The sequence below is a fragment of the Mizuhopecten yessoensis genome, unplaced genomic scaffold (genome assembly GCF_002113885.1).
Source record: "Mizuhopecten yessoensis strain PY_sf001 unplaced genomic scaffold, ASM211388v2 scaffold2249, whole genome shotgun sequence".
Lineage (NCBI taxonomy): Eukaryota > Metazoa > Mollusca > Bivalvia > Pectinida > Pectinidae > Mizuhopecten > Mizuhopecten yessoensis.
Window position 1 is genome coordinate 85,713 of NW_018404452.1, and position 27,915 is coordinate 113,627.

A 27,915-nucleotide genomic window follows, 5' to 3' on the forward strand; every position below is an offset into this window, starting at 1 on the left:
CTTGTTTTGTATGTGTGTAAAATATTTCTCTGTTCGTGTCTAACTAATTGTTCTGTATGTGTGTAAAATGTTTCACTGTTCGTGTCTAACTAATTGTTAAGTAAGTGTGTAAAATGTTTCTTTGGTCGTGTCTAACTACTTATGTATGTGTGTAAAATGTTTCACTGTTCGTGTCTAACTAATTGTTATGTATGTGTGTAAAATGTTTCTTTGTTCGTGTGTAAGGAAAATTGATAATAATATTTTTAGAAATATTTTGTATCTTATTATGTATGCATTCAATGTATGATGATGTGGAATTATTTACAGTTCAGCAACAGCTTGATATTGTAGAACTAGTTACCTTTACAGTACAGCCAATGTTTGATGATGTAGAACTATTTACCTTTACAGTTCAGCCAACGCAGTTGCGTACTTGGACATGGCATCACACGGCGACATGCCGACATGGCTCGGGGCAGTGTCGTGTTTCGGCAATGAGAGCTCCCTCTCTGACTGTGACCATAACGTGTGGGGAGTCACCCCGCATTGTAACCCTTCTGACGGGGCAGTGTTCACAGCCGCAGTGGCATGTGGTAAAATCACCTATTAGATGTGTTTTTTTATATATATTTGTCACAGTTTATTAATGATAATAAGACATAATATAATACAGTCCATCTTGAAAATTGTTAAAGAAAGGTTTTGTTTTCATAATTTGTCACCCAAAAAGTACCTGCGCAATTTACACGAGTGCGCAAAATACGCGAATAGTTCCGGTATATTCGTCTCTGATAACAGGCACACCTGTGCTAAACGCGAGAAGAGGTAAGATGCAATTAAAACGACAATATCAGGTGTACTGACCATGACGTGGATTCATCAAATACCAATGAATTTGAATTCGTTAAAACTAAATAGTTATTGAATAGGTCATTAATGATTCCATAAGCTAAATAGAGTGTAAGGGTTAAACATATACCATCTTGTATTGTACCCATTAAAGAGTATTCAGTGCTGTATTACAATGATGAAAAGAGAGTTGAGATACTTGTTCATACTGTGATACATCAACGCAACAGGGTAATGCTACTTTAAGACAGGTCCATATTATGAACATTGTAAATCCCGTTTCACGGTTGGTCTGGTGACAAGATTTATTGTCAACTCATTTAAGTGGTAGGAAGAATTTTGTTCTTGATGACGATCCTATTAATCCAAATATATGAAGAATGTAATTATTTTCAATGGGAATTTACTTTAAATCAAATTATTTTTTCAATTTAAGGTAAATGTTCATATGACCGCATATATTATTATATATGATTTAAGTGATTAGAAAGTAACTTGGTGTAAAGAAAATCACATTTATCATTCATAAGGTACATATGTGTCTGTACATAGAAATTCTCCAGATGAGCTTCTTATTATCGTTCTTATATTCTCCGATTTAGATAACAGAGACCCAATGCTAAAGTGTACGTTCGAACTGGGTGACATTTGTGATCTGACAAGCAACGGAGAGGGACACTGGCATGCATCAATGGTAAGAACTTCCCTGAAAATCAATAAAACATCAATTTGATTTTCAAAACCTGTAATATTTTATTGAAAAGTTTTCAATACAAAATGATAACAGTTAGAGATAGATAGGAAATTTAAACATCTAAAAGCACTTATTTCGCATTGAATAATTTGACATTTTTTCTACTGCAAAACAAATACAAAAGATTTAAGAAGCGTTAACTAAACCATAATTGAACCCGATCGATAAAAGTGGATCAAAATTGAACAGAGCAATCATTTTCATGGGAGACCCTTGGAAATGTACAAGGATAATAAGACAAGGTGTTTCGGAAGGCAAAACGTATTTTGTTTCACCAACAGCACCCGCTTTATAAATCTAAGTCAAATCCAAGTAATATTACGTGTAAAGGATATTGGGATACAATGGAACAGTTATCAATAATTCTACTACTATTTTTGCGACAGCTGCATGGAGACATAGTCAATTTCAGTGGGACTTATAATATGTTGATATTTGAGAAACTCAATAAATCTTTTGATAATTTTCCTCAAAATGTTTCTTCTATAAGAGTGGCCAACATGACTGAATAGTTAAGCCATCGGACCGTCTTATAATCACTATCCCTCCATCACTGGATCGCAGGTTCGAAACCAACGTGAGGCAGTAACCAGTTACTGGTCGCCGGTCGGTGGGTTTTTCCTGGCACTTGGTTTTCCTATACTACCAAAACCTGACACGTCCATATATGACCACAGCTGTTAAAAGGATGTAAAACACAAAAAAATGCCTTTGCTATTAAAATTCCATGTAGACGTTTCTGCAGTACTTTATATCGAATGACAGCATTAAACTACCAAACTACTTTATGTTTGTAGGCTGATACTAATCCCAATATGTACAGTGGCCCACAGACTGCCATGGTAGGGAAGTGGTACCTGCTGTATGACTCAGACAATAATTTCATCAACATCCCTTCCATCTTACAAACACCCATGATTAGGGGAGGTAAAGTATGGCTTATATAGCACATGATATTAAACACGCTATTAATTTAAATGTCCACCAAATGTAATGATGAAGAGAGATGAATATTACTGAATATCTGACAAGTCATGTGTAAAATGACCATGATCCACTGATGTTAAAATGAACTTTTATGGAAATGTCAACTGCCATCTTTCCCAATTTCAAAAATCTTTGTTATAAATAAGTTAATTAATTATTCTTGAATGATGACATTTTTTGCCAGGGTACTGAACTCAGGGCCCAAACACTTTCAGGATTCAAAAATTGTATATAATAAGAAAATTGGATCAATGTGGTATGTGATGTCTGAAACCATAGATAAAAAGCAAAGTGTGTTTTAGGGGTATGCAAATATATATATATTCAGACATGTGAGTGCCGGTAGGAACAATTGTTTGTGCATGCGTATATATGTTTTTAAGTGTATGTGTTTGTATGTGTGTATGACATGCATGCATAGAAATACTACTTTATTAAGTCATCTGTATTTGAAATGTGAATTGATTTGGTAATAGTGTCTCGTAGGCCAATCTGACCAGATAATAATTCTTGAAATTGTATTTTAACATTGAACACTTATTTGTGAAGTGATGTTTGACACTATTTAAATAAAATATTATTATTACTTAAATCGGTTTTTTCGGCAAATGACTTTTTTTTCATTTTAGGGGCGCCAGTTTGTTTGTCCTTCTACTACTATATGTACGGCCATGAGATAGGTAAACTCCATGTATATGACACGTTCGGTAATACCGTCATGGAGGTTAAAGGGGACCAGGGTCGACGTTGGCACTTCCTCAAAATGACACTCAACCATACCATGGACTTCCAGGTGAAAAAAATAGTCCTGAAACTACCTCCAATGAAATATGACGGCAATATCTAACAATCTTCCCAAATGGGACTTTTCTTTCTCTCTCGTAAATAACTGTTAAGTGTAAGCTTTATGGTGTTTGTTTGGAACTACTCTTGATTTTACCATTACCTTTGCTAAGTGTGTGGTTAGTTTCTAACTACAGGACAATAACGAAATGAATCGTTTTGAATATGATGTAAGTGAGTTAACAAACAGAAGTGTTGTTTTTAATTCTAAAATTTGATGAATTCAATTACCTGCTATATGATAAGGGTTAGTGATTATTCGCCAAGCTCGCATTCCTTAAGTGCGAATTTACCGTAATTTTCTTTATTGTTAAATGTTAAAACAGCAACGTGTAACATAGCATAACATGTATTAGTTTTCCTCTGAACATTATATCTTGCTTATAAAGGTCTCCATGTCCTTCTTTTTTCACTTTTGTTTGAGTTATTCAAAGGTGAAGAGTAAAATATTATCCTGATTTTGGTGTTATTATATTAAACAAAAAAACATACGCTAGCCAAAAATATAGTTGTGTGATTTCTGCAAAAGTTTTTCTGAACATACTTTCGGGCCGCCACCACAATATTGTTATTGATCTTTTTACAGTATCACTGTTTTTGGTTAAGACAAAATGTTTAACTTTTCGCTATGGAAAAATAATTAACATACACTATTTTGTTTTTTAATATTCACTTTTTAAAACAATGTGTTGTTTTTTCTGGGGAAAAAACAACGGAACTTGAGGTTAAGCCTATCGTTCTCGTTCTTGATAAGACATTTGCCAGATATTTTCTGATATGATGCAAAATATTATGTATGTAACATCATATGAATGCTTTAAGCTACCAATGGACTTGTGTCTGTGAAAGATAGATTTCATTATTGTCAAGATCATGTCTTTATAAATATTATTACGATTTAACAATTGTCGGCATGCAAACATCATAAGATACGTATATATACATATATATCTCCTCATTGTTCTTTGCGGCTCGTAAAACAACCTTAGTTGTAAACAATTTAAGAATCAGTTTCACTAACTCAAAATTGTTATATACTAGTAGATGTTTTGTTGAGTCAGTACATGTATACGTACTGGTTACTTACAGTAACCAGGTAATATTAAAGTAGAAAACATGTACATTATATATATACGTGTTTACTGGTTTGCGTACGTGAGTAACATGTGTGTTCTTGTGTTTCTACATCTAAATGTTCATTATCAAAAATGTATAGTGTCAATGGCACACTTATCTATACACTTATATTGTTATAGGTTTTCTTTGAGACGACAAACTCCAAGCCGTTCATTTATGCTGGCGATGTAGCAATTGATGATATGTATTTGGTGTCTCGGGAGTGTGGTATGTAACTTAATAAAGTAACCACTTACAGATGGACACAGTTTTGAAAGTATCATTTCCTCTTGTTCCCAATACATTTTAACACTGATTTTCTTTGGCAGTACTCCCTTTGAATTCCCGCTATCTCTTGCCCGTGCAACAGTTTAATTCTATTTTGCCCTCAGGACGTAATTTCTTGTTAAGATGTATACACTTTCAGAAATCCTACTTTCCTTACTTACACACTATGTCAATTCTCCTTTCTTCCGAGACTTTATTGATATTGATTTCAAAAGAGACATATTCTGTTGAATGTAGAGATATAACTTGGAATATTTTATGAATTAAATTAACTCAGTAAATTCATTGGCTTGGCAATTATTCCTATCTAATTAACTCATCATAGATACACAATATTATAGCAACCAAATAACGAGGGCGTCATATCACAAAACAGTTAATGGTAAAAATATGTCATTTTACCCTCTTAATAGTGTAACATTATTTTTTCATTCGACAAGGAAACGTAAATAATATTAAAAAGAAACGCACACTTGTTTCACTCATTCAAGGTCATTTCATTAATTTGTTTTGGTTAAGACGTTCGAGATCCTTTTTGATACGTAAATTGATTGCGAGCTGTAAGATTTTGACATCTCCTTGTCTGCAGCGGACGAATGGCATTCGTGTTCCCTGCCTCCCATGGCGCCTACCGTGGCGCCGACCGATGGACCCGTGATCAGCTGCATGTTTGGTGTCGAGAACAGCAGAGACATGTGTGGATTCAACACTGCAGTTGTCAAAGGACAACAGGACTGGCTACACAGTGAAGATGTGAACAAAACACAAACAAGACCTGGAGTACAACTGCCTTCTTCTGATGGTACAGTGTGACATCTTTCTAAAAACTACTTATTAGTATAATTTTAAATCCCTTAAATAAAGAGCTAGCTTTCCTGTTTCCTACTTGGAAAGTCGACCATTGAGTTCTTGCAATTAACATTTAGTGGAAATTATGACCGAAGTAAAAGAAAAAATACAAATGACGAAAAAACAAATTGAAAAAGAAAATCATAGCTTTTTTATAACAGAACACATTCGTGGTCACTCTGCTATATATAAATACTACCATGTTTGTATTTCTGGGACATGTATGGTACAGTTAAATGGTACAGTAACGTTGACATAAGGAAATATGTCGAGAGTATATTAGTTTTATTTCTGGTCTTAAAACTAAATTTTCGATAGAATTTCATAGAAAAATAGTGTATGGAATATGTGTTGTTGACAATACGCCAGGTTAGAGACGTGTAGACAATAGGTGAAAATAGATATATGTATTTAAGACAATATGTTAAATTAAAGGTTTTTTTGCAGATTCTATGTTAAGTTAGAGACATGTAGCTAATATTTCCAGTAAGTGATATGTATTACCAGAAACTATTTCTAGTAAGTGATATGTATTACCAGACAATATTTCCAGAAAGTGATATGTTTTACCAGACAATATTTCTAGTAAGTGATATGTATTACCAGACAATATTTCTAGTAATGATATGTATTACCAGACAATATTTCTAGTAAGTGATATGTATTACCAGACAATATTTCTAGTAATGATACGTATTACCAGACAATATTTCTAGTAAGTGATATGTATTACCAGACAATATTTCTAGTAAGTGATATGTATTACCAGACAATATTTCTAGTAATGATACGTATTACCAGACAATATTTCTAGTAAGTGATATGTATTACCAGACAATATTTCTAGTAATGATACGTATTACCAGACAATATTTCTAGTAAGTGATATGTATTACCAGACAATATTTTTAGTAAGTGATATGTATTACCAGACAATATTTCCAGTACGAGATATGTATTACCAGATAATATTTCCAGTAAGTGATATGTATTACCAGACAATATTTCCAGTACGAGATATGTATTACCAGATAATATTTCCAGTAAGTGATATGTATTACCAGACAATACTTCTAGTAAGTGATATGTATTACCAGACAATATTTCCAGTACGAGATATGTATTACCAGATAATATTTCCAGTAAGTGATATGTATTACCAGAAAATATTTCTAGTAAGTGATATGTATTACCAGATAATATTTTCAGTAAGTGATATGCATTACCAGACAATATTTCCAGTAAGTGATATGTATTACCAGACAATACTTCTAGTAAGTGATATGTATTACCAGACAATATTTTTAGTAAGTGATATGTATTACCAGACAATATTTCTAGTAATGATATGTATTACCAGACAATACTTCTAGTAAGTGATATGTATTACCAGACAATATTTCCAGTAAATGATATGTATTACCAGACAATATTTTCAGTAAGTGATATGTATTACCAGACACTATTTCCAGTAAGTGATATTTATTACCAGACACTATTTCCAGTAAGTGATATGTATTACCAGACAATACTTCTAGTAAGTGATATGTATTACCAGACAATATTTCCAGTAAATGATATGTATTACCAGACAATATTTTCAGTAAGTGATATGTATTACCAGACAATTTTTCCAGTAAGTGATATGTATTACCAGACAATACTTCTAGTAAGTGATATGTATTACCAGACAATATTTTTAGTAAGTGATATGTATTACCAGACAATATTTCCAGGAAGTGATATGTTTTACCAGACAATATTTCTAGTAAGTGATATGTATTACCAGACAATATTTTTAGTAAGTGATATGTATTACCAGACAATATTTCCAGTAAGTGATATGTATTACCAGACAATATTTTCAGTAAGTGATATGTATTACCAGACAATACGTCACTTTAAATACATGTGTTGCAAACAATTTATAAAGTAAGAGACATGAAGGCAATTTTTCAATATTATTTTATTGCTAAATACGTTTATGGAATATGACTTAACATCAGAAGAATTTTTTTTTGCAAACAATATGTCAATTAAGAGACATGTAGGCAATTTGTCAATTTAGATACATATAGACAATATGTGAAGTTAGAGACACGTATTGCAGATTATATGTATATAACAGATAGGTGTCGTAAATATTATGTCCATAGTTTCACTAAAGAGACATGTAAATATGGCATATATAGTTGACTTGCGTTGTAACGTTACACGAACAAATATGTCTCTAATTACAAAACCTTTATTTACTTATTTGCATACAATATGCGAAGATTTGTTTCAACTTGTCTTTTTGTTTAACCAGATGGAAACTACATGGTTTACTACGACGAAAGTGGCAATGCCACTGAAGGTGGTATGGCAATTCTCGTTTCCCCGACGTTTGAAACCAATATGGCCAGCAAACTAACATTCCTCTTCAACAGTGCAGGCCGTAATACAATGACCGTCAAAGCTAACGATACTTTACTCGATACTGTATCAAATATAGAAGGTAAATGGATATACAAGTGCATGGACCTACCAGCTAGTGTTACGGTCTCGCTGAGCTTCACAGCTACCCAAGGGCTTGACAATGACAGCCATATTGCAGTGAAGGATGTGGCAGTAGAGTCGGGCAGTTGTCCAGGTAAGGTATACATGTAGAGTATATTTACAGGTAAGTCAATTATATATACTAATACATGTGTACTTTTCCTAACTGTTCCTAACTTGTATATCTAGGTTCTACAATTACTCCGGATTTGAATTACAAAAGTTTATATAAGTAAAGCATTTCACTTGCGCCAAGTAGAAAATTTCATTGCAGTAAAGTTTAAAATTTCACTACAGTAAAGTTCAAAAACTAAATGAAGTACAGAAGTTCCCTTAGGGTTCCTTATTTTACAAGCAAACGACTAAAGAATTTCATTGACATTATGTCTAGAGAATTCCATTGATCTCTTTTTGTTAAAATAGTAACCTACCCTTAAAATTGACTTGAATGCAACTATTGTGTGGCCGGGCCAGGCCATTGTGTTGAGGTCAAGGAACATTGCAATGAGTAATCCTGACCCAACACTTTTTGAAATTTGCGGTTTACATCAATCTATCTTAAAACTTAATACAAGTTGAGTAATCAAGCCTTATTGGCCTTGTAATTTGTATTAGGTCCTGGAAGCTGTACCTTTAATGAGCCAGGGGATTGTGGGTACCTCTCCTTGTTCGACCCAAATATGGCAATGATGGAGTGGAGAAAGATACAAGACACCACATCGATGTCGTCGAAAGGTAATTTAACACAAATTGGTCTACCCAGAGCGCAAGGGTCCTTTGGCAAATCAACCCAGGTGGAGTTTAAAATGGTCAGGGTGGATGTTGCAGTATCTGTGCTGTTGCATTCACGTGAGGTGGCACAATTAATGATACCGTCGTAAGCACGGTCCCACTACAAACACAATACAATACATTTCCAGCACAAACACAGGCATACACACGAAGGGACATATTAGCCAGGTGGCATAGGACTAGTAGTGATTGCATGAGACGGCTCCTGATAATTCTTCAAAAAATACTGATTAATACTGATATATTTGCTAATTGTATTGATTGTATTAATCATATATTTATGTACAGTAGAGCGCTTTACAATGGCTTATTCTAGCTAGTTATGGCACTAAATGTTGTTTATAAAATGATTATAGAATTCAACCGCTAAATCTCTTTAATCTCTTAAAAGCCACGACTGAATTAAGGAACCAGTGTCCAAGGATATATGAATGAGACTTTTAAATGAATAATTGGTGCTAATGTAAAACCTCTTCAATGCAATCCCATAGATGCGTACTTCAAACCTCGGAGAAATCTCTTCTAAAACCCAAATAAGCGTGCATGCACAGATCAGTTAGTGTGATTAAATCATTTTCCGAAATTTCTTAAACGTTATCTCTAAATGTCAAACGGTAACAGTTACAATCTCGCCAAAACAAAAGCTTGCACCAAGTTCATTTTGGGACTATGTAAATGGTGGATGATAATGATGAATTACCACTAAATTATCAAAAATTGTTCAAATAAATAGGTTCTGAGCAATGAAGATGACATACATCTCCAGCACACGGTCGCTGTAGGATAGGGTTCTGAAAAATGAAAAAACTGTAAGACGAAGAAGTAGATACGGCGAAAACTTCAGCAGTAATATAGATTTATGCTGAGCCAAAACACGAAATGAAAAACTTAATCAGACATCAATAATTATTGACTGCTTAAAAGTAGCTGTTGTGTCAGGAGATTGTAAATACCTTTATTTTTTGTTTGTTATGTATGGCAGAGGTGATAACAAAGATCATGCTATTACCATTGTGAGATAATACCTCCTCCAGTACGGTATCAAACCTCGGGGTCTTCGTCCGTTATGCTGATATCGCATTCTTCTGGCTTATAAGAGTATAATATCAAAATAGTGTTAATATATTTCTATTACATTGCATCACTATCATTGTTGTGTACTTTTGCATTTTCAGGAGATGTATTTGCGAGTCATCAGTATAACGGCAGAGGCGAGTATTACGACGGATTTACATCATGGCTCCTCTCGCCATTCTTCGTCTCCCAACATCTCTCCAGCGTGACATTTCACGTTACTAAACGTGGAGGCTCTCGCTTTGCTGTGGGCCTCATTAACGGCAGCGATATTTTAAAGGACCAAAATCTAACGAGTGTTTTACATATGCACAATACAAACCGATCCAACTCAATATTAACGCCACTGTTAGTTATAGAGAAGTCTGATATGTCTAACAGCTGGAGGAGTTACTGTGTTGACGTCAGCAGAGCCCAGAATCAAAACATCAGCTTTGTGCTTATCCATGAAGGTGTAGATTATAACCAGGAGTCAGATGCTTTCGTGTATGTGGATGACATTGTTATGGGAGGAGAAAGCTGTCAGAGTGAGTACATATCTGTAATATTCAACTATTGAAACTGACAAATTGATCTTAATTTAAATGTTAAAGAAAAAAACTCTTTAATTATAATCATCCTATAAATTAACATTCTATCTCACTGTTTCTAGAACAGTTCAGTCTAATCTGTGTTAAATATAACAGTATTTCAGTGTACCAACCATACCAAAAGTTGCTATTAAAGCATACCTTTTAAAAATAAATCATTATTGTATACTAACTGTACAGCTGATAATGTTCACACTGATTGATTCTTGCTTGAATCGTTGTTACCTAATATATACCTCAAAATTAAAGTATAGCCGCAGGCAGAATTTATCGTAGCAGGGGAGTTAATTGTTTTTAAATATTATATATATGTATTTAATATTATATATTTTTCTTTTGTTTTATGTAATTTAAGTGTTCTGAGTTTTTCTTTGTCTCGATGAGAGGTTGGATTGCTCCGAAAATTGAACAACTTTCATATATCTCTACACTGCTAGACTTACCTCCTTGCTCAATATATATAACGTACCCGTTACCTAGCCAGGTGTATCATCTTCTCTTTCCAGTGTTAAGCTAATTATATGTATATTTCAGTGGGGAAAGATATGTTCTTCCGATTAAATTGTGTCAAACAGAAGATTTAATATTGTAGAGAGTCTTGAGACTTGCGACTGGGAGGCGCCTCACACATGTGGTATTAGCTATGACGCTAATGACATCTGTCCAGATGAAACAGATTACCGTTGGCAGCTCGAACGTTACATTGATGGTCAGTTATACTTAAGGGACGCTACATAATTTATTTATGAGTCAGCAGGAGGGGGTGTCCATCAATTCTTTTCAAGTAAAATATAAAGTGATTTTAATTTCAGGGAAGTTTAATTTTACTTGCGTATTATGGACAAGTTAAAAAAGATATTTTGGAAAAAAATCAACGAATGATTGTCAGAAGCAAACAATTGCTTTCCACCTCTGAAACAGTAAAGATACTGTGATATTAATAATAATAAAATATATCACATTCATTCACCTTCCTATGCAAGTCACTAATGTCAATTATATTACTCAAATATCGTTTTGAATTAATTGCTAAAACAAAAATAAAATGCTCTTTATGCTTATTGTTAATCTTTCGCAAATTTGTTTGGTTATTTGGGGTTTAACTTCCTCACAGAGTCATTTACGAACAACTGCCTAGAGAGAAATCACAAAGAAGAGGCAGTTCTGCATGTTATTTTATACTTTTACATAATAACATTCAAAATGACAATTTCAAATATTTCAAAACTTCTTGTAATGCTGCTTTAGTGTTTAGTGCATGCATTACATTAAGAGGAAACAAAACCCAAATATACGTTGTAAATCAGTTATTTCATTCACGTAAGTTCTGTCTCGCATCACGACTGAAGTGAGATGGTACGGATGATCTGCAGCAGTGATTACATAAACAAAATCTTCTGTATTAATCAACGGCTGGCATTGATTTTCTCTCTCAGATTTTCCATACATATTTGACCATTTTTCTCTTATTGTTCCACTTACAGAATACATATTGATAGCTGATTCATCTTACGGTCACCCCTGGGATACCGCCGCTGTCAACTTGCAGTCTGACGGATCCGGTCAATACCTACATTTCAAGTACAGATTCCGTAGTAACCAGTCAACATATTTAAATTTGACATATGGCACCTATGAGGCTGTCATTTCAAATTTATTCTATATTGACAACTTCCAAGAATACTGCTTCATGGTCCCAAGCATGAATCAAAGCCAAGGACAAAAACTCTGGATTGCAACACAGAGAGGCCAAGGTCCAGAATCAGATGTCGGCGTAAAAGATATCGGTTTGTCGGACACCCCATGCCCAGGTAAAATTTCAGTTATCTTAATCTGTTATCAAATTACCAGGCCAAAATAAAATTATCAATAAGGTTAAATGGTCAGATTTACCATAAAAAAATCTTCAATTTATTTAACAACCTTTAGGCATTTTTGTCAAAGAATTTCAAAATAAAGGTGTGTCTATTAAGCACTGAGTGATTGAACATATTTTGCCAAGAGCAATTGTAAAGGTGAGTGATACAAGCCTGGCATAGAAACATGTCAATGACTGAAATACTTTAATCTAGTCTTTTTATTGATCATTTCTCTAATACTGGTATTTAATTCCTAATTTTGGTGAAGATAACGATATGATTTTAAGATTGATCCTGTTAATTAAAAATTAACATTGAATTATTTGAAGTGTTATTATCCTATTAATCCTACTCTGTCCATCTGTCGATCAGATAACGTATATATATGGTATATGTAGTGCATTTAGTTTAGCCTGGATGACATCGACCTGCTGTGTATGTTTTCTCTGATTTGACGATACAATGAATCACCAGGTATCGAAGTGTGACTTTATCAATGATAGGCACAACTTGTATACCTTTCGCTTTTGCTTTTATCTATACAGCATGTTCAGTCAAGGTCTCTTCACATGGTCAGCATGAGGACATTGTCGTCCTTGATGTCAATGTTGAAATGTTGAAACATCTGCCATTCTAGCGATAGTTGTAGCAAATTAAAATCAACATAACTATGCTATTATTTTGTACATTTGATTTTCGTAGGACGCCTTGTTTTTTCGCTAAAATTATCGAAAATAATTCGTAGTTATCAATTTGATAAGCTTTTCTAACGTATTGTAATAATGTATGACATCATTTCAGAGGTGTCAGCAAACTGTACCTTTGAGGAATCATGTGGCTATGCCATGGACAAAGGATGGGATATAAAAGAATACCGACCGACACAAGGTGAGTGCACATGCTAGTATTGAGTCATGTATTGCAAACTTGAAAGCACTAATTTAATGTTTAGGTGAGAATTGTCGTGAAATGATATTAAATTTATAAACCTATTTTCTCCCCAATCAATAAAATAGTCAAGCTTATCAGTGTCGGATCCATAGGGGATTTTTAGGCCTCAAGAAACCCCCACCCTGGGATTTTTCTTTTTAAATCATGTCTTTTCACCATTTTCCTAAAATAAATCCCAAATATGTAATTATCTCCCTTAAATTGTGATGTAACATGTTAATGTTATTTTAAATATGTTTGTCGCAATAATAGCTCTCAAGAGCTAATGTTCTTTGTTTACATGTATGCAACTTTAAATAAAGTTTCTTGTATCTCGTACCTTGAGACTACGTTACCCTGTTCAGCATGTTAGTTTTAATTGGCCGTTTATAGGAATTTCTTACCTATTGTAATAACCAAACATTACCTTTAATGGTACAATAGCATTTGAGTGTTTTGCGTTCATAATATTTACTTGTATATCAGGCCATTAGGGCTTATATATTAATTGAAAACAAACAGTTATGTTTAAATATTATTCTTATTATTATTTTCTTCAAAGCTTTATATTATATTATGCCGTTACATCTTATTTGAGATACGAAATGATCAAATGCCCAAAATGATTTAGACTTCGCGAAAAGCACGAAATTAACATCAACACCAACATATCCATATAAACACCCCAAAACGTATATTTTCTTTTAGATGTTAACCATTGCAGGTGGCGGCGTGTGTACCAACTATTGATCTTAACCCCTAAAACGTTTTGCTTGATTTTGGACACTTCAGTTAAGGTCCAAATATTGCTGTAACAAATATTCAGTTCCCTGTGGTCAAGAGAATACAAAAGTGTCAATAACACTATATTTTGAACTCAAAATCGATAAAACTATCACTAAATATGAGCAATGCACAGACATGTGAACATTAACGGCATTCGCCATGTAAGTCTAGGTCCAATTCCAGTAATGTCTTGTCCTCGTATCGAGAACGCGGGTTTTGACAACATAATCCCAAGGCACTCTAATGAACATAATCAAAATCATTGACCTTCATATCACACAAAGACCTAGCATAGTTCGTAAGATAAGCGTAATACGAATTTAAATATAGAGAGCATATGAAATTAAATGCATTGCAGTATCCATGTAAATCAGAGGCAAAATAATCATCATTTAGACGACTCTGGAAATAATCAGAACTGAGAATACTTTTATATTACTAGAAAAGGTATAACTGTTAGCGTGACATAACTCATAACGAATCAGTTAAGAGTTAAAATATTCAGTAATAGGTGTACCAAAATTCACTATTACTATTTGATAAAAAATATGCCAACCAAATAATTCTTAAACGTTTTTCTCTAGTTAAACAATATACTTAAACGTAATGTACATATGTTTTGTTGAAGTCGTATTTTGGCGTTTTTCGCACTTTAAATATTGCGCTAAAGTAGGATTGCGCTAATCTACCAGTACAGCGCCTTTGCTTTACGACGTTTAAAAACAGATGGCAGTAAAATCAATAAGGTTGTATAAGTATATGCCAAGATCAACACCCTTTCAAATCGATTCATCAAGACGTGATTGATTTTGTTTTTTTACAGAACATTATCTTTCTATCCATACGACATTTTCTACGTACCAGTATCGCTCGGTGTTATCTCCGACTGTGGTAACCAGCACCTCTTCCTGCGTGGCGTTCACGTACCTTATGAAACTCTCTGTAGCTAATACCACGAGCTACATCAAGGTTAACTGGTTTGATCTTTTATACGAGGACCCAATGCCAATGGAAGCTATGAAGATCACATATCACTCCAACGACTGGTTAGAGCGTCGGTTCAATGTTCCTGGACACAAATTCAAGTTCCAGTTTCAGGCCATTGCCGACAATGTAGCAGAGTATGGAATAGACAACATACGGGTCACGGAAGGCAGCTGTCAGCCTGTTGGTAAGCCATTTTGAATATATATAGCAATAAAGTTGACATTTAGTTTAGATTAGTCATGCTAAGCGTCCCATTTACAATTAAGTTCATTTATTGGTTGTGTGTAATATATGGGTGTGTATATGTTCTGGCGGCGGTATGGTGGACCATTTGCTTCATTGCGATGGCGCTGTCTCCACTGAAATACCATGCCTCTCGCACCTAGCATACCTTTTTACCCGGCCGAATTATTCCAATAACTTATGTTGTTGACCAATGAAATGATATTTAATCGCCAACTTGGTTGAGAAATTTCATTAAATGATGGAGGGATGTTTGAATGTTTTTTTTATTCAAAGTCCATACAGAACGAAGTTTTATATGTGTTACTAGAGGTCAAAAGAATAAATATCCATTCAAAGGAAACGTAGAAAGACAGGCAAAGGTATATTGTGTAACATTGGGTGCAATTTGAAATGTGAAATAAATACACTATTTTCATTTTAAACGAAAACATTCGTGTATGGCGATATAGAAGTGGTCGTATTGTTTGCTTCCAGTTTGCAGCGATAATCTATTCTCCTGTGGTAGCGATGATATGTGCATCGCTATGGAACACGTGTGTGACGGTATAGAACACTGTCCTAACGGCATGGATGAGTATCAATGTGGTATGTACATAAAAAGTGTAAGAAAAACAAATAGATATAGGGAATAATTCGCATTTGTCACTTTTATGTTAATGGTTCTTTGCAGATATTGTTAATGATAATGGTGAGCTTACAAACACCGATTGTAATATATTATAACACTCACTGTATATTTAAGTGTATATTCAATCAATTATTGAATGTTAATGGTTAACGAAATGATACGTTTTATCGAATATATTCTCATCAAACTAATGTACACCATATCAGCTTCTGTCTGTGGTTTCATTTTCTGTTAGACCAAAACAATATATTAGCTTCTGTCTGTTGTTTCATTTTCTGTTCGACCAAAACAACATATCCGCTTCTGTCTGTGGCTTCATTTTCTGTTAGACCAAAACAACATATCCGCTTCTGTCTGTGGCTTCATTTTCTGTTAGACCACAACAACATATCAGCTTCTGTCTGGGGTTTCATTTTCTGTTAGACCACAACAACATATCAGCTTCTGTCTGGGGTTTCATTTTCTGTTAGACCACAACAACATATCAGCGTCTCTCTGTGTTTTCATTTTCTGTACGGCCAAAACAACATATCAGCTTCGGTCTGTGGTTTAATTTTCTGTTAGACCAAAACAACATATCAGCTTCTGTCTGTGGTTTCATTTTCTGTTAGACCACAACAACAACTGTTGTTTGTTTTTGGTTACCCTCCCGGTCCTAGTTTTGGCCATTTTTGAGGAAGCAGTGCTGAATATTGAATCACTCTTTTATATAAACATCAAACAAATGAAAATTAATTTTTTCAGACATGTAACAGAAAACAAACGTTTTACTTATTTAAAAACATTGCCTCACTTAATTGATAAGTATTATATATTTATTATATGATTTAAATCGATAATATGTAAAAAAAAAATATATCAAAACTTTGATGTGTATTGTAACAGATTCGTTGGTAGCTGATAGTTTCAACTGTTCCTTTGAAACTCCGAACAAGTGTGGATACCGGACTTTCATGAGTGAAATTTCCCAAACAAGTGTATGTGACCACACAAGTGGAGATGGCTCAGGTACGTATATCACAAATAATAGTGCTATCGCTAACTGCAGAGGTAATTCTGTAAGAAAAAGTCTGGTATATCTCGAGAAAGTATGTTAGAAAAGACTTTTTTTAACTCAGGTCCGTCTGTATCAACAGTTGTATCTCATACCCAATTATGTACCAAGGTCCCTGGTTTAAATCAGGCAAGTCAGTGACAACGACAAATATTCTGTCTGAGAATTGGACAGACTCTATATAATCTGCTGGGTTTTTTAAGGTTTTTTTACACCGTCATGGCGATTTTTTTTCTGAGGTTGTAATAATTACAGATTTTCATTTAAAATATTTCTGTTTGTGGCCGGTCATTTTTCGAATTAAGCGGTGATGTTTGTGCCTTTTTCATATTTTTTTATGTGAGACGATTTCATTGTTGCATTTTAAGGAAATCCTCGAGAAAAAGAGGCAGTTGGTAACATTTCCCTCATGTTTAGGACCTATATAGTCAATATGGCTACATATGATAGACGCTATCTTTCAAGCAAAAATACTAAAAGCAAAAATAGTTTCTCAAATGAGTTGGTATTATTGAATTATGATCTTATTTTTTTCATGGTTTTGTATATTTAATTTCATGTTTATTTTCAGGAATTGCCAGAAGACATACGTATTTCTTTTTAAACTTTTCGATCTTGCTGTTTTCAGTGTAGTTACTGAGCATTTTTGTCTGCTTGTAGGGTTTGGTATGATACTTTCCTATGGCGTAGCCCCAACGGACACGAATGGATTCACTCTACAGTACATGGAAAGTCCCCAAGTCAATGTAGACAAACACAGCTGTCTTACATTCTACGTCTTAGGTAAAAATGACATTCCCCTGCGTGCAAGCATCAAATACAGTGATGGTGGCATACATCGGATCGGTGATTGCATTTCCCATGGCGGAGAGGAGCAAGGCTGGTATCGACAATTACTGGATATTCCTCCGGGAAACTATAGTCTTGTTTTTGAGGCAGGAGATTACTTTTTGACGTTATCTTTTATGACGTGCCTTGACGATGTGAGCGTGATACATGGCAAATCGTGTGACAATGTTGGTGAGTTATAAACCTCAACATTGATTAACATGAGTTTACATTCCTCTAGATACAAAGGGTGGCCTGAATTATCTCCCTTTAAAAGCAAGGACATGAATGAATTTCCTATATATGGAGCGACTAACGTACCTCCCTCTAAGATACAGATCATGATAACCGAGAGTGGTTAAGGCATCTGGCTGTCTAGGATCACTAGCCCTCCACCACTGGGTCAAGGGTTGGAGTAGTTTTCAGGTGCTCGCCGCAGGTCGGTGGGGTTATTTTAGCGTCCTTATATAACTATAGCTGCTAATAGCAAACACAAAAGACAGTCATTCCAAACCCTCTACGGTAGGTAACGGTAGTTATTTGTCTACGGTACTAGTTGGTGACCTAAATTATCCCCCTACAGCAACATGACAGATTTGTTAACAATAACTGATCTGAGGTATCTCCCTGTATATAGGGAGACATTATTTTTCTCCATCTATGGTATGTGACATTAGTTATTTCCCGCTTAGTTGGGTTATCAAAGTTAGAGTACTCTTCAGATGGTGACCTGAGTTGCCTCCCTATGCAGTATGTGACCTTAGTTATCTCCCTTCACAACTGGTGACCAGAGTTATCGCCCCCTACAGTGGATGATCTGAATTGCGCTCCTATTCCTTTGCGTATTTGATAATAATTAAGAATTATTTCTCTCTAGCGTAGGTGACAAAAGTGTAAGATAAAAAAAAATCATTATCTTACTTCGGTTGAATCGGATCATAAGGCCCATTCAATAATATTCTTTCATCTGCTATTAATGATGCACGAACGTTTTCGTCACAAAGAAACTGTATTACTATACTATTCCATCACAGAATGGTGAGAGAAGATTTACATAGTTCACTAATAGTATAGATTGGTGTGTGAAGCATACTACGCCGTTTACTGTTTTGTTTACAGGGTGTGGCCACAACGAGTTCCTGTGTCATAACTCTTCCGTGTGTATCCCTGACAACCTTCGATGTAACTCGTACAACAACTGTCCCGACGGCGAGGATGAGTACGGCTGTGGTAGGATGTTTTATCCTCGTAGACTTAATACTTTTGTCTCCAGAAGTAGACAGTCTACCAGACAATTTCTTCTGTCGTAAACAATACAAACATATTTAGACGCTCATAACGTTTTTCCTCTATTCATTTTCCCATTGGACTGTTGATTGAAATTATGATATCTTACAATCGTTAAGATTTGCTTTTACAAACTATGAGAAAATGCATACATATTTGTATTATTTGGTATATAATTTCAATTGACTAAGAAAAATTACTGAAATATATTTGCAAGCATTTAAATAGTGGTATTAAGATGTATATTCTCAACATGCATGTTGGATATCGTGTTATACATATTTACAAATTTTGTAAATGGTTTGTATTAATCTATTTATGTCTATATTTGTCAACCTACATAATTTATGAATTTCTTTATTAAATATACATTTTATTTATTTTCAGATCTTAACGTAACTTGTAGCTTTGATGATGATATGTGTGGTTACAACAACGACACAAACAACGGTTACCATTGGCAATGGACGCCTTCACTATCGTACTGGGGCATCACTCTGGATAGCGGTAAAACACTCATATCATACTGGGGCATCACTCTGGATAGCGGTAAAACACTCATATCATACTGGGGCATCACTCTGAATAGCGGTAAAACACTCATAGCATACTGGGGCATCACTCTGAATAGCGGTAAACCACTCATCTCGTACTGGGGCATCACTCTAGATAGCGGTAAAACACTCATTTTGTACTGGGGTATCACTCTGGATAGCGGTAAAACACTCATTTTGTACTTGGGCATCACTCTGGATAGCGGTAAAACACTCATATCGTACTGGGGCATCACTCTGGATAGCGGTAAAACACTCATTTCGTACTGGGGCATCACTCTCGATTGCGGTAAAACACTCATTTCTCCCCCATTACACATACCCACACTCTTGTCAGCTAACGATATGTCCGCCTTAACCTAGGGTTACGACTGGGGGATTCCCCTGTCATAACAATTGTATGACGTCACGTAACCAATACCAGATCCATGGGCGGATCCAGAATTTTTTTAGAAGAGTGTCACCAAATTTTGATTTTATCAGCTCATGTACACTACATGTTTGATATTATGAAATCCACGTAAGCATTTCATCAAATTACCAGTTGTATTTACGTGGGAGAAATGTAATCATTCCCATTTTGAGAAGCAATACAGTAAAATCTGAAGCCTCGGGGGAGTATTCTTTAAGTCGTGCACGCGGCAAGTTAAAAAATTACCCTTATGTTAGAGATTCTTCTGCCTTACACCAAAAGGAAGAACAGATTATAATATTCCTCCCTGTTTCAGCATTGATAATCTCATGTTTTTACATAAAAACAAGTTACGGCAAAATACGTATTATAAACTATCATACTTTTCAATTTCAATTAGTTCAAAATAAGTTTTGATTGAAACTAATGGAAGTTAAGAATAAAGAACCAATTACTATAATGTATAGTTTCACACCTTACGATACAAATAAATGTCAGTACGTATAGGGGTGTGATTGTCTGGTAAATGTCAGTACTTATAGGGGTGTGGTTGTCTGGTAAATGTTAGTACGTATAGGGGTGTGGTTGTCTGGTAAATGTCAGTACGTATAGGGGTGTTATTGTCTGGTAAATGTCAGTACTTATAGGGGTGTGGTGGTCTGGTAAATGTTAGTACGTATAGGGGTGTGGTTGTCTGGTAAATGTTAGTACGTATAGGGGTGTGGTTGTCTGGTGAATGTCAGTACGTATAGGGGTGTGCTGTCTGGTAAATGTCAGTACGTATAGGGATGTGGTTATCTGGTAAATGTCAGTTCGTATAGGAGTGTGGTTTTGTGGTAAATGTCAATACGTATAGGGGTGTGGTTGTCTGGTAGATGTCAGTACGTATAGGGGTGTGGTTGTCTGGTAAATGTCAGTACGTATAGGGGTGTGGTTGTCTGGTGAATGTCAGTACGTATAGGCGTGTGTTGTCTGGTAAATGTCAGTACGTATAGGGATGTGGTTGTCTGGTAAATGTCAGTACGTATAGGGGTGCGGTTGTCTGGTAAATGTCAGTACGTTAGGGGTGTGGCTGTCTGGTTTAGAGTTCTGATAGGTGGGAAATGCTTCCCGTGACTTTTGCAACATGGCGTATGATATGGATTACTTGATGTTGTCTACATGTTTAAAGTTTGTCCAGTATACCGTGTATTTAACTTGCGTTTCAGTATCTATTGTTGATGTTTCATACAGCTCTGTATGGTTGTTTTTTTAGATGTGGTTGATTTCGTTTGTGTTGTAAGGGTCACATATAGAAAATCAATTTACACATCCTGGTCCGACTTGGATTTGTATGCATGTTATTTTATACAAAACTTGACCATTTATTTGCATATATGTCGATTTGATTGTTCAGTTTGTTCGATATAAGGTTGTTAAGCTGTGCAAGTGCTAGGCCAACATTACATTTGTTTTGTCGAGGAAGTAAAACAGTAACTTCAATCAACTATAATCAGTAGAATAGGTCTACAGCGGCAATGCGTGTGTTTACACCTTAACACAGTCACAATTTTTATATATAATATTTTTATTGAAATACATAAAACAATTAACACATCTTCATTTGTAAATGGGGACAGTATATATTCTCCAGGATCTTCTTTAAATTTATATTTCAGAAGAAATTATCAATACTTTTTTTTATCGGGACGTTGAGGTGCTACGTCAAACACACCCGGTTTCTATTTAGGCCGTAACTGTTGTAAAGTGTGGCCATGGAGCTTGAAAGTGAATGTTATTTTGGCGAATTGGTTTGATGTAGAAGTAATATCTTATTTGTGTTGGCAAAATGCTATTAGCCAGTCTTTTCCAAATTATTCTGCATCTTTGTGTGACTTTTGTTATTGTAACTTGAAGGCGTCTTCACTCTTATATATTGTTTAATGTATAGCTGATGCTGTCTACAACACAAATTGAGAGTAGTATGTTTTATATGATCTGGTAGGACATTAATGCATGTGATAAAGAGGAAATGGTCCTAGCAGTGTACTTGTGGTGATCCTGTGATAAAGAGAATATGGTCCTAGCAGTTTACTTGAGGTGATCTGGTGAAAAAGGAAAGGGTCCTAGCAGTTTACTTGAGGTAATCATGTGATAAAGAGAATATGACCCTAGCAGTTTACTTGAGGTGATCATGTGATAAAGAGGAAGGGATCCTAGCAGTTTACTTGATGTGATCTGGTGAAAAAGAGGACGGGGTCCTAGTAGTTTCATTGAGGTGATCCTGTGAAAAAGTGGAAGGGGTCCTATCAGTTTTCGTGAGGTAATCATGTGATAAAGAGGAAGGGGTCCTAGCAGTTTACTTCAGGTAATCATGTGATAAAGAGGAAGGGGTCCTAGCAGTTTACTTGAGGTAATCATGTGATAAAGAGGAAAGGGTCCTGTCATCTTCCTTGAGGTAATCATGTGATAAAGAGGAAGGGGTTCTAGCAGTTTACTTGAGGTGATCTGGTGAAAAAGAGGACGGGGTCCAAGTAGTTTCATTGAGGTGATCCTGTGAAAAAGTGGAAGGGGTCCTATCAGTTCCCTTGAGGTTATCATGTGATAAAGAGGAAGGGGTCCTAGCAGTTTACTTGAGGTGATCCTGTGATAAAGAGAATATGATCCTAGCAGTTTACTTGAGGTAATCATGTGATAAAGAGGAAAGGGTCCTGTCATCTTCCTTGAGGTAATCATGTGATAAAGAGGAAGGGGTTCTAGCAGTTTACTTGAGGTGATCTGGTGAAAAAGATGACGGGGTCCAAGTAGTTTCATTGAGGTGATCCAATGAAAAAGTGGAAGGGGTCCTATCAGTTTCCTTGAGGTTATCATGTGATAAAGAGGAAGGGGTCCTAGCAGTTTACTTGAGGTGATCCTGTGATAAAGAGAATATTGGCCTAGCAGTTTACTTGAGGTGATCCTGTGATTAAAGAGAATATGATCCTAGCAGTTTACTTGAGGTGATCTGGTGAAAAAGAGGACGGGGTCCTAGTAGTTTACTTGAGGTAATCATGTGATAAAGAGGAAGGGCTCCTAGCAAGTTCCTTGAAGTCATCCTGTGACAAGGAGGAAGGGGTACTAGTAGTTTGCTTGATATAATCTTTGATAAAGAGGAAGGGGTCCTGTCAGTTACCTTGAGGTAATCATGTGATAAAGAGGATGGTGTCCTAGCAAGTTCTTTGAAGTGATTCTGTAGAATTTAGGTTTATACTGTAGTCTTCTGTCAATAATGATGATAATGATGATGTGTAGCTATCTGTTTGTATTTCTATTGTGGATCTTTGAAACTTTGAAAGCTGTGTACATTTTATCCAATTAATTAATATATGGCCTATATATTAATTAATTGGATAAAATGTACACAGCTTTCAAAGTTTGCATGCTGTATTCATGATGTAGCAAACATACAGGTTCCCTGACCATTTCAAAGTAATAACATATATTCTAACCGCTCTCATTGAATATAATAAAGGCTGAAGTCATTCCCTGTCTGGTATATTCAAAGTAACTTAATTTGTATTTATCAATTAAAGGCTTTTGTTAAGATTAATATAAAATTACATGGACCTCAGAAAGTTATATCGACTGAGACCAATATGAGGTCAGTATGACTTTTTAGGTCCAAAAAAATCCATATTCACTGAAATGAAAGTCCTTGATTGTTATATAAGATATACAATTATCATCGTTTTATAATTAAAAAAGACAGGGTATAAACAAATCGTGAAGAGAAACTGTTTTTGGCAGAGAGCATTTTATTGTGACATTACAATTGAAGTGACGTAAAAAAGTTAGTATTTAACTGATGTTTCTAGAAACACCATGTCAATATCACTACTACATACCTATACGTGATTTATTATTCATTTATAAGGATGTAGGTAAAAATGACATCATCAATATATTTTTTCTATTTACAGATCCTGCATCTGGCAGTTTCCTATACATGGGATGTCCTAACACATATCTTAGAAACGTAGGCCTTTCAAGTCCTCGATATCGACCCTCTGTTCATGGCAATTATTTTTGTCTGCGTTTGTCATTAGCTTGGTTTCACCCATACTTTTTCTCCCATTCAAAACTCCAAGTTGAACTGCATCAGGAAAATGAATATAAGAAGATGATATTGGAGATAAAAGAAAAAGAAAAGAAACAGGCAGTTTGGCAAGTTTATGAAGTGAATACAGGATACCTAACTTCAAAAATTCGATTAACATTTAGCGCTACGACCTTCCAGAGCTTTATTGCATTGGACAACATCACACTGGTGGAGGGCATGTGTGAACAAGGTAATAACCACAATGATGGAGGGCATGTGTGAACATGGTAATAACCACAGGACAATGTGGCGGGTAGATTTGTTAAAAGTTCAAAAATCGTTCCGCAGAACAAATCAATTTTCATGAAAATGACATTTCGTTTTTGATAAATTCATTGTGAAAATCGTAACGAATATCAAATGTAAGCATGATGATTGGGGAATTTCTAAGAAATTGATTTCATAAAAAAGAGTACTATATAATGGTTTTGGAATTGTTAAGATTGTAGTATTAGGTACTTTGCAAAATAAAGAGGTAAACAATTCTGCAAAATATCTGATGTAACAAAAGTTCTTACACCATACTCAGGGTATTGTAACATTATTGAAATAATTGTATTTTCAATTTCTCACAACATGAAATATCAAATAAGATCTTTGACATCAGGCCTAGAGCCATTATTGGTCACTTTTTGTGTTTTGCTTGGATTGAGTGATTCCAAATATTTAAATAAATCAATTTGACACACCTTCTAGCTTACAAAGGCCTAATATGTTTAAACTACAAAACAAAATCTTCTTATTAAAAAAACATGTTTTCTGTGGTAAAGAACAGATATCAATGTGAATTAGGTTAGTATAGAGAAAATAAGACCTAATGATCGACTTCAAAACTAGCTGCTTTTACTCGTCAGGGCTCTGAAGGTTTAATTCAAAAGGACAACATTGTGACGTCATAATCGCATTTTATAACACTAAAACAGTAACATGACGTCATAATGTCACGAGATTGGTGGACAAACTTGCGCAAAACGTTACTGTGGCGTTTGGAGACTAGGTTTTGATATTTTGATTAAGTTTTCCTCTTCACATTCATGAATATGTTTATTAACATGTTAATTTTGCAAAGAGTCAATTTTAGGTTTTGTGTGTACAATCATGTTTATTTCGAGTTCATGGCTTGTTTGACGAATGTAAAATTCACCCAATTTAGAACAAGTTATTGCATAAATTACCGCTATTTATCACAATTTAACAAATATTCTTATCATGTCAACTTCAACGGGTCACTGCGTAGTGTAGCTCTTCAATGGGTTACAACACTTTTCTCCGTCTAATTTGAGTAACAAAAATGAGTAATCTCCCTTTCCAATCGATTACATTATTTCCCTGAACAAAATCATTATGTCAAATCTGACGCATCAATGAATTTGTCAATGAGTGATTTTGATATGTTATTTCCCTTTATCATGGACAAACCTTTTCCTCCATGTGAAAAGTGTAGAATTCGGACATAATCACTTTCTCTGTAAAAAAAAACCCGTAATGATTGATTGACTTCAAATGCTAAAATCATTAAAAACATGTGACGACTATACGTGTCCGCACGCCGCATCCCGGATTGTGTTACAGTCGGTGAATTGTACAAATGTACATTCTTTTATTAACTTATAATTTTTAAGAGCTACAAATGATATATATCACGTGTTTCCATTCATTTCAAAATAAATATATGTGTATGTATATACAGTGTTTGTTACAAATAGATGTACGTTTTAGGCACATGTGTTTTGGCTGTCTTAGTGAAAACCTGTTGTATCGCCACCCCCGTTATAACGCCAAAATTGGCACGGGACAAAAGGTGGCGGTACAACAGGGGACTACTGTATATGTTATATGTTGTAGGATCTTCAAGCCCGACTACATTACCTCCAGAAACTACAACCGCTCCTTTAAATTCGACTACATCATCGACTAATTCTTCAGGTGACCTTTTCGTTAATTTTAATTGTCCATTTTTAACTGTAACAATCAATCAGTAAATTATTACTTTTGTCTTCTTCAACAAGTCATTATAATTCCTCTTCCTCTATAAACAAAACAGTCAACTGTATGTAAGTCATGATATTTGCTCTCCCTCAATAATGAGTAACGTTAACTGTCTTTAAGTAATGATATTTGCTTTCCCTCAATAATGAGTAACGTTAACTGTATTTAAGTAATGATATTTTCTCTACCTCTATAATCAGTATCGTTAACTGTCTTTAAGTAATGATATTTGCTCTCCCTCAATAATGAGTAACGTTAACTGTATATAAGTAATGATATTTTCTCTCCCTCTATAATCAGTATCGTTAACTGTCTTTAAGTAATGATATTTTCTCTCCCTCTATAATCAGTAACGTTAACTGTCTTTAAGTAATGATATTTTATCTCCCTCTATAACCAGTAACGTTAACTGTCTTTAAGTAATGATATTGTCTCTCCCTCTATAATCAGTAACGTTAACTGTCTTTAAGTAATGATATTTTCTCTCCCTCTATAATCAGTAACGTTAACTGTCTCTAAGTAACGATATTTTCTCTCCCTCTATAATCAGTAACGTTAACTGTCTTTAAGTAATGATATTTGCTCTCCCTCAATAATGAGTAACGTTAACTGTATATAAGTAATGATATTTTCTCTCCCTCTATAATCAGTATCGTTAACTGTCTTTAAGTAATGATATTTTCTCTCCCTCTATAATCAGTAACGTTAACTGTCTTTAAGTAATGATATTGTCCCTTCCATTATATTCAGTAACGTTAACTGTCTTTAAGTAACGATATTTTCTCTCCCTCTATAACCAGTAACGTTAACTGTCTTTAAGTAACGATATTGTCCCTTCCACTATATTCAGTAACGTTAACTGTCTTTAAGTAACGATATTGTCCCTTCCACTATATTCAGTAACGTTAACTGTCTTTAAGTAATGATAATGTCTCTCCCTCTATAATCAGTAACGTTAACTGTCATTAAGTAATGATATTTTCTCTCCCTCTATAATCAGTAACGTTAACTGTCTTTAAGTAACGATATTTTCTCTCCCTCTATAATCAGTATCGTTAACTGTCTTTAAGTAATGATATTTTTTCTCCCTCTATAATCAGTAGCGTTAACTGTCTTTAAGTAATGATATTTTCTCACCCTCTATAACTAGTAACGTTAACTGTCTCTAAGTAACGATATTTTCTCTCCCTCTATAATCAGTAGCGTTAACTGTCTTTAAGTAATGATATTTGCTCTCCCTCAATAATGAGTAACGTTAACTGTATTTAAGTAATGATATTTTCTCTACCTCTATAATCAGTATCGTTAACTGTCTTTAAGTAATGATATTGTCCCTTCCATTATATTCAGTAACGTTAACTGTCTTTAAGTAACGATATTGTCCCTTCCACTATATTCAGTAACGTTAACTGTCTTTAAGTAATGATAATGTCTCTCCCTCTATAACCAGTAACGTTAACTGTCTTTAAGTAATTATACTTGCTCTCCCTCTATAATCAGTAACGTTAGCTGTCTTTAAGTAATGATATTGTCCCTTCCACTATATTCAATGAGTAACGTTAACTGTCTTTAAGTA

General features: G+C 34.7%; 1 protein-coding gene across 1 annotated transcript in view; it reads left to right on the forward strand.

Annotated features, from left to right (window-relative positions):
* Positions 1-27,915, forward strand: part of LOC110445369 — a gene marked incomplete at its 5' end in the record, with an annotated part of 208,636 nt that overhangs the window by 84,361 nt on the left and 96,360 nt on the right. Inside the window, 20 exons of the mRNA XM_021489943.1 lie at positions 394-575; positions 1,434-1,525; positions 2,383-2,512; positions 3,202-3,365; positions 4,672-4,759; positions 5,409-5,621; positions 7,977-8,300; positions 8,822-8,941; positions 10,174-10,599; positions 11,255-11,371; positions 12,147-12,473; positions 13,323-13,409; positions 15,061-15,408; positions 15,945-16,055; positions 16,984-17,106; positions 17,813-18,172; positions 19,100-19,210; positions 19,655-19,774; positions 24,172-24,540; positions 26,196-26,276. Coding sequence (XP_021345618.1) covers positions 394-575; positions 1,434-1,525; positions 2,383-2,512; positions 3,202-3,365; positions 4,672-4,759; positions 5,409-5,621; positions 7,977-8,300; positions 8,822-8,941; positions 10,174-10,599; positions 11,255-11,371; positions 12,147-12,473; positions 13,323-13,409; positions 15,061-15,408; positions 15,945-16,055; positions 16,984-17,106; positions 17,813-18,172; positions 19,100-19,210; positions 19,655-19,774; positions 24,172-24,540; positions 26,196-26,276 — 3,893 coding nt within the window. The remainder of the gene's footprint in view (positions 1-393; positions 576-1,433; positions 1,526-2,382; positions 2,513-3,201; positions 3,366-4,671; positions 4,760-5,408; positions 5,622-7,976; positions 8,301-8,821; positions 8,942-10,173; positions 10,600-11,254; positions 11,372-12,146; positions 12,474-13,322; positions 13,410-15,060; positions 15,409-15,944; positions 16,056-16,983; positions 17,107-17,812; positions 18,173-19,099; positions 19,211-19,654; positions 19,775-24,171; positions 24,541-26,195; positions 26,277-27,915) is intronic.